Source organism: Ipomoea nil, unplaced genomic scaffold, assembly GCF_001879475.1.
Source record: "Ipomoea nil cultivar Tokyo-kokei standard unplaced genomic scaffold, Asagao_1.1 scaffold3104, whole genome shotgun sequence".
Taxonomy (NCBI): domain Eukaryota; kingdom Viridiplantae; phylum Streptophyta; class Magnoliopsida; order Solanales; family Convolvulaceae; genus Ipomoea; species Ipomoea nil.
Window position 1 is genome coordinate 1,272,793 of NW_017619532.1, and position 8,112 is coordinate 1,280,904.

General features: G+C 38.8%; 1 protein-coding gene across 1 annotated transcript; it reads left to right on the plus strand.

Annotated features, from left to right (window-relative positions):
• The first annotated feature begins 461 nt into the window (after nucleotides 1-461).
• Nucleotides 462-2,582, plus strand: LOC109166637. The gene is made up of 5 exons (XM_019315530.1): nucleotides 462-495; nucleotides 601-1,166; nucleotides 1,224-1,286; nucleotides 1,346-2,516; nucleotides 2,572-2,582. The coding sequence occupies exons 1-5, from the start codon at nucleotides 462-464 to the stop codon at nucleotides 2,580-2,582; spliced, it is 1,845 nt and encodes a 614-aa protein (XP_019171075.1).
• Nucleotides 2,583-8,112: the final 5,530 nt, after the last annotated feature.

Genomic DNA, 8,112 nt, shown 5'->3' on the forward strand with positions numbered 1-8,112 from the left:
GAAGATCGCTTGCACATCGGACCCACTGGAGTAGGTTCTGGAGTAGTTATAGGTTATACTTTAGTGTGTAATTAACTCTCCTCTTGTACTCCATTTTTATCATAGTGGATTTGGGTTGATGTGAGTGGCCACGCAGACGTAGGAGTGAGGCTCTGAACTGCGTGAACATATCCTGGTGCATGCTTTCTTTTACTGCTATTTATTTCATGTTCTTTATTATATCTGGAATATGTTTTCATCTAGTCCAGCTTTATAATTGAAATAAAATTAAAGTTATTAAAAGTTAAATCTTGCATTCAAGACTCACGTGTTTTTTCAATTGGTATCAAAGCCCGGGGACTTAAATTACTAGTCTATCCGATCTGGCTATCACGTGTTTTTTGAACTCAAGATCTCATCATCTGTTTATTTTTTTGTTTATCTGGTTTACTTGTTGCTCACTATGCATTGAGTCTTACAGAATGGAACGACATAGAGCAACTCCTGAGTTAACAGGTGACAACTATGCGTACTGGAAGGCCCACACCAAAATGCATCTATGAGCTCAAGGGGAGAGGGTCTGCAGGGTTGTTCTTACTGGTTGGTCTCATCCTACCAAAGATGGAGAAAATACAGGAGATCCTCCAGTCCTCAAACCAGAGGCAGAATGGACAGAGACTGAGATGACCACCGCAAGCTTCAATCATAAAGCGTTAGACACTATATTTTCTTTAATGCATGAGAGTCAATTTACCATTGTTGCAGGGTGTGATTCGGCTAAAGAAGCTTGGGATGCCTTAGAAACTACCTATGAAGGAACCGCATCGGTTAAACAATCCAAACTTCAAATGGTTCAAACCGACTTTGAAGATCTAAAGATGAAAGATGATGAAACCATAGTGGATTTTCATGCTCGGGTACAAGAACTAGCCAATAGGGCAAGCATTCTAGGCGAACCAATCACTCAAGAAAGACTCGTCAAAAAGATTCTTCGCTCACTCCCTCCAAGGTTTCGAATGAAAGTTACAGCCATTCAGGAGCACGATGGATGGGAAAAGAAAGTGGTACAACAATTGATGGGAAGCCTACAAACTTATGAGATGGAAATCTTAGGCGGACATGAAACAAAAGGAAAAACCGTAACATTCACTGTAGAAGACGCTGGAGCAGTTTCTGATCCAGATGAGGTAAGTGATGATTCAGTAGTCTTTTTAACTAAAGGTTTTTCTAAATTGTTGCAACAGGTAAAACAAAGACAAACTGGAAAACTTGGCAAGTTTCAAGGTCAAAAAGGATCAGGATCGTGTGTAAATCGAAACAATCAAAGATCAAATGTTATGAATGTGAAGGGTATGGCCATGTGCAGGCTGAATGTCCAAACTATTTGAGAAGGAAGAAGTCAATGAAAGTTGCCCTTACCTGGAGTGATGATGATGAACCAGAAACTGATCCAGGTTCTGATCCAGATGAGATCTCCGGAAACTTTGTTGCCTTTACAGCTCTTAAAACTATAGTACCTGCTTCTACAACTGGCAAAGAATCAGAAATTGAAGAGTATGTGTCATCAGAAGACCAAGATTTACCTGCACCTTCTTTTGAAGTAGAATATAAAAAATTGTATGCAAAATGGGAAATACTTGTAAAAGTTAATAGAACTCTGTCTAGTCAGGTTAGCATTCTAGAAAATTCCAAAAAGGTGTATCTATCTAAAATATCAGACAAGGACAGCATCATTGAAGACAGTCACAAGAAAGAAGAAAATCTCAAACATCAGCTGGAAGATCTCAAAAAGGAACTGGAGCAACTCAAACGCAAGATAAAAATGATGGACAACACATCCACCTTAGACCAAATTTTAGATTCTGGACGAAAGACATCTACAAAATATGGGTTAGGCTACTCTGGAGGAAAGGACAAAGCTGCTACAATTTTCGTCAAAGCCTCAGGCCCTGACTCAGTCTCTGGAGCAGATCAAGATATTCCAGAAACTTGTACAGCTCGACGTCAAGTCAAATTTGCTCCAAGAAAAAATTCAATCAAGGTTAGAATATATAATCCTATATGTCATTACTGCAGGGTACGCGGACATACAAAACCGGAGTGCTTTTACTTCTACAAAGACCAACGTTTTGAGAAATACACAAACAAGTCTATCACTCCTTTTATCAAGCAAATTTGGGTGAAGAAAAGTGACTTTGTCTGTCATGTCTCTTTCCACTCTACGAGTACTAACAGAAAAGAGAGATGGTACTTTGATAGTGGATGCTCGCGGCATATGACGGGTGAGGCTAAGTTCCTAAACAATATAAAGGGAAGTACAGGAGAAGTAACTTTCGGCGATGGTGTTAAGGGAAAGATCACTGGAATTAGCACTCTAAATGTCACAGGTCTACCCAAACTCAAAAAAGTTCTCTTGGTGGAAGGTTTGCATGCAAATCTGATTAGTATCAGCCAATTATGTGATCAGGAGTGGAAAGTCTGCTTTACAAAAGACAGCTGCAACGTCACAGACTGCAAAAAGAACTGTGTCATGGAAGGTAAACGCTCTTCTGATAATTGCTATATACTTACTAACGATTCCTATTGTTACAGGTCCAGCATAAAAGAATAAAAAATGTGGCATCAAAAGTTAGGCCACTTAAATTATCGCTCACTTGAAAAGTTAATCAAGATTGAGGGTGTACGAGGTCTACCTAATATCAAGGTTGAAACAGTTGGAGTATGCAGTGCCTGTCAAGCTGGAAAACAAACTAGTGCAGCGCATACCGCTCAAAATATGATCAATACCACACACTACCCCGAACTTATTCACATGGACCTCATTGGTCCTACCCGAACAGAAAGCATTGGAGGTAAAAGGTACATTTTAGTTTGTGTTGATGATTTTTCTCGGTATTCGTGGGTCAGTTTTCTCAGGGAAAAGTTAGAAACTTTCGAAGCCTTCAAAGCCCTGGCCCTAAAGCTCCAAAAAGAGAAAAATGAGCCAATCATACGCATTAGAAGTGATCATGGACGTGAATTCGACAACCAAGTATTTGATGATTGGTGTGCATCAGTCGGTATTTTCCATGAGTATTCAGCACCTAAAACACCACAACAAAACGACGTGGTTGAAAGAAAGAATCGGACGATTCAAGAGATGGCTCGGGTTCTACTTAATGCAAAAGACTTGCCTAAGAGATTTTGGGCTGAAGCAGTAAGTACTGCTTGTCACACGATAAACCGAGTATATCTATGACCTGGAACGCATCATACTCCATATGAAATATGGAAAGGTAAGAAGCCTAATATCAATTACTTTCATATTTTTGGCTCACGGTGTTTTATCTTGAAGGACCGAAACCCAACTGGAAAATTCGAGTCTAAAAGTGATGAAGGGTATTTCCTTGGGTACTCAACGAATAGTCGTGCCTACCGGGTCTACAACAAAGTTACAAAATCCATCATGGAATCAGCAAACGTGGTGGTTGATGATCAACCTGAGGAAATAACTGAGGTTATAAGAGTCTCTAACCCAGAAGTTACTCCAGAACCTAACACAAATAATCCAGAACCCCCTGAAACTACATCGTCAGATTATACTCCAACTCCTCCAGCTACTAGTCCAGAACCTGGTCCAGACCCAGATGCTGGAGCACTCGACGGGGCTATCCGACTTCACAAAGATCACCCTACACAAAATATCATAGGAGATCCATCCTCTGGAGTAAGGACTAGAGGGATTAAACGAAATTACCTCGAGCTTGCAGGGTATACGTGTTACACATCAAAGATCGAACCCAAGACGGTAAAAGAAGCCCTATCTGATGAACATTGGCTTAAAGCCATGCAGGAAGAACTCGGACAATTTGAACGTAACAAGGTATGGAATCTCGTCCCTAAACCTGACGGTGTACATGTTGTAGGAACAAAGTGGATCTTTCGCAACAAGACTGATTCAGCTGGAAACATTGCTCGCAACAATGCAAGACTGGTTGCACAAGGCTACTCTCATATTGAAGGTATCGATTATGAGGAGACATTCGCACCGGTAGCACGCCTAGAATCTATTCGCCTTTTTCTATGTATAGTGTGTGCTCTAGGGATAAAATTGTTCCAAATGGATGTCAAAACGGCTTTTCTAAATGGATATCTGTCCGAAGATATATATGTTGCTCAGCCTAAAGGGTTTGAAGATCCTCATCATCCTGACCATGTCTACAAACTGGACAAGGCTCTATATGGTCTAAAACAAGCTCCAAGGGTCTGGTATGAAAGGCTATCCCAGTATCTTCTCCAGCACGGCTACAACCGAGGGGGAGTCGACAAAACCTTATTTATCAAAAGGTCAGGTAAGCATATTACAATTGCTCAGGTTTATGTTGACGATATTATCTTTGGTTCCACTCAAACAGGTGCTACAGATCAACTGGTTCAAGTCATGCAACAGGAATTCGAAATGAGTATTATCGGCGAAGTAACCTATTTTCTAGGACTACAAGTCCAACAAACAAATGAAGGTATTTTTATATCTCAAGAAAAATATGCAAAAGCCCTGCTAACAAAGTTTGGACTTGAGTCAGCTAAAGAAGCAAGAACGCCAATATCTACAACTACAAAATTAAGCAAAGATGAATCAGGGAAGCCAATTGATCCTACTTTATATAGGAGCATGATCGGGAGCCTACTGTATCTGACAGACAGCCGTCCATAAATTATGCTCAGTGTTGGAATATGTGCCAGATTTCAAGCGGCTCCTAAAGAATCACATCTTAAAGTCGTGAAAAGAATAATCAAATATGTCAAAGGTACTCTCAATTATGGCATTTGGTTTTCGAATGATACTAATCTGAATCTTGTAGGATACAGTGATGCCGACTGGGCCGGAAATGCAGATGACCGCAAAAGTACATCTGGTGAGTGTTTCTTTTTTGGGAAAAACTTAGTTGCCTGGCTAAGTAAGAAGCAAAACTCGATATCTCTCAGCACAGCTGAAGCTGAATATATAGCAGCTGGTAGCTGCTGTACTCAACTCCTATGGATGAGACAGATGCTTCAGGATTATGGTCTACATCAAGAGTGCATGACTCTGTATTGTGACAACACTAGTGCTATCAACATCTCCAAAAATCCAGTTCAACATTCCCGGACTAAACATATTGAAATACGACATCATTTCATAAGAGAATTAGTAGAAGACAAGGATATCAACCTGGAGTACATTTCAACAGAGAAAAATCTAGCTGATTTATTTACAAAGCCTCTTGATAACACAAGATTTGAGTTACTTCGAGTTGCTCTCGGAGTGTGCAGGTTTTCAATCTAAATTTGTTTTGTGACTCAAATAAATTTTTTGTATTTCTTTTGTTTTGTGTTGGTTTTTTTCTTTCTTTTCAGATTTCATCCAGAAAATCCTCCAGATATGCTCTCTGCTCCAGTACGTATTCCAGACCGGAAAATAAGTCTTTAAACCGCACTATATACTCAGATTTTTTTATTAATTTCTTCTCTCTCCTGGCTGTTATACACCACCGCCTTCTTCCCCAATTAATAGAATCCAATCCCTAGAATTACTCTCACCTTCCTTTAAACCCTTCTCACGCCTTCCATCAAAATTTCGAATCCTAGCCAAATTCTTCTACCAAATCGATTTTACCTATCTCACATATGGCTAGCCATTCTGATCTTAACCCTTTCCTTTTCTATCTCATGAAAGATGAGCGCTTAGATCTATATCGTCAGATTCTCCTGAAATTCCTGGGATTCAAGTGTTTAATCTCCTAGTGTCTAACCTAATGTAATATTAAATCTGGGTTTAACAAGTGTGAGGATGCAAGGTGGTTGGCGCTACTCTCATAGTCACTGACACTAGTGAATATCCACTCTCGTGGTATAAACACCCAATAAACTAGAACAAACATCATAATAAATTCCTAACTACTACCATCTCTCGATGTGCAATAATCAATAATTAAACTCCCTAACAAAATTACCATTTCTCAAGGTGCAACAGTTAGGTGCAATTTTTTGTGCCCTAAGTTATGCCCAACTCTCGTTGTGACACAAACAATGCTATGAAGCAAGTAATTCAGGCTCTAAACTACTAGCAACAAGAACATAAATCACAATCGCAATACAAGCATAAAATCCCAAATGATAATATATTGAGAATTAAAGATCAAGGAACATAGATTCATAAATACTTTTACCGAAGAATCTCAAATAAAACCTAGCCACACATGTCTAATATGCAATACATATCAAATATAAAGAGTTACAAGATAATCTAAGAGTACAGGAATTGACAAAGCGATTCTCCCAAATCTCCTTGGCTTCCTCCTTGCTTCCAAATACAACTTGAAGCTATCAATTTTCCTCTTTCTTGTCTCCAAAGTCTGAATTAATTCTTCTAGGGTTGAGGGAAGGGGTCCTTTTATAGTGGGAACAAATAGGGGATGAAATTAGGAAGTTTCCAACAATCGCGCCCAATTTTGATTACACAGTTGATTGATGCTAATGAGATTTGCTTTCAGACCACTGACTAAGAGAACTTCTTTCAGATGTGGTAAACCTGGTACATTTAGGGTACCTTTTCCAACTATCTTTCCTTTTTGCCCATCTCCATACATAACTGATCCACTGCTAGGTTGAATAGATATGAGACACTTGACATTCCCAGTCATGTGTCTAGAACATCCACTATCGAAATACCATCTTGTTTCAGTCATAGAGGCGGTCAGAACGATTGTGGGATAGCATATTACTTCTGATTTCCTGACCCAAACTTGTCTTACGAGGGGAGTAATAGACTTGTTCTGATATTTCTCCTTCCTTTGATCTCTGTAGAAGACATAACATTCAGGTCGGGTATGTCCTTTTGTTTGATAATAATGACAGATGGGTACGTATTGTCTAACTTTTACAAGCTTAGTCTTGAACCTTGAGTACTGGGACTGTAATTTGATCCTGCCAGATTGAGAGTCATCAATCCGAGTGTGCATGATCCCTTTCTGTTTTAACTGAGTTGACCGTGATGATTGACTTTGATCATAACTGTGAATTGCTTTATCAACTGATGTTCCTTCTTTTATAAACATAGGTGCCATCTTTGAGGACTCTCCTCGTTCAAAACCAAGTCCCCTTTTATCATTGGGATTTCGACCAGAATCCCGAATTTTGTCTAAGGTCGAGGTGGTATCCATCATCTTGATTCTCTTCTTTAGATCCTCCAGTTCCTTTATCAATTTTCCCTCTCGTGATCTTATATGAGTAATAAGATCTACTTTTAAGACAAGTTCAGTGTTTAGTTTCTTCAGGAGATCATCTAGTTGCTTCAGATCTTCAATCAGACTCTTGTTGACTTTCACCAGTTGTTCCCAACTTCCAACTAGTTTGGCAAATTTCAGTTCCAGTTGTGTATGTCTCTGTAACACCCCAGATTTTTGAAACTTTTAAGACTTATATAATAAAGGTAGTTTTATTATTAATATCAAAAATAGAGCATTACTAAACACAAGAGTTTGGGGTGCTATGTCACATCTGAGCTGGAGAACTCAGATGCACATGCAATACTAACTAAATATCCTCAAAGCAATGTCAATACATCATCACGGCATGCAGGCCGAAGGGAAACTAACTATCTAAGCATCGGTCCTCTAGCGCGCTCCGGATCTACTCATCCGTTCCTGAAAGCCAAATATATCTGTTCAACGCACTCCAACGCGTTAAAATACAATATAGGTATATATATATATATATATATATATATATATATATATATATATATATATATATATATATATATATATATATATATATATATATATATATTAGATTCATATAAGAATCCATCTTTAGGTACGAACATAGGAACTAATCGTAGCCTTTTATTTTAATCAATCAATGGTCCGTATTTTTTAATAGCTTAATTAGGTTATTTTTACGCTGAAGGGATTTAATTTAATGCAAGTGGGGGTAGTTTAGTATTTTCCAATGTTGATCAATGCGTGTGTTGGCATGATAATAGGCTACTATTTACAGATGGTAATTTCGAATTTGGGTGGACTCCTTCGCAAACTCGACTGCTGCACCCAATTGTTCATTGTTCTCTCTCGCGTTTCGCTGATTCTGTTCTCAACTAGATGGTCGGCGTTC

Excerpts from the sequence above, each read along its gene's own strand:
- LOC109166637 (XM_019315530.1), top strand. The coding sequence starts at position 462 with ATGGAACGACATAGAGCAACTCCTGAGTTAACAG. Across the intron at positions 496-600 it reads AGCAACTCCTGAGTTAACAG|ATGGAGAAAATACAGGAGAT; the intron begins GTGACAACTATG and ends ATCCTACCAAAG. Across the intron at positions 1,167-1,223 it reads CAGTTTCTGATCCAGATGAG|GTAAAACAAAGACAAACTGG; the intron begins GTAAGTGATGAT and ends TTGTTGCAACAG.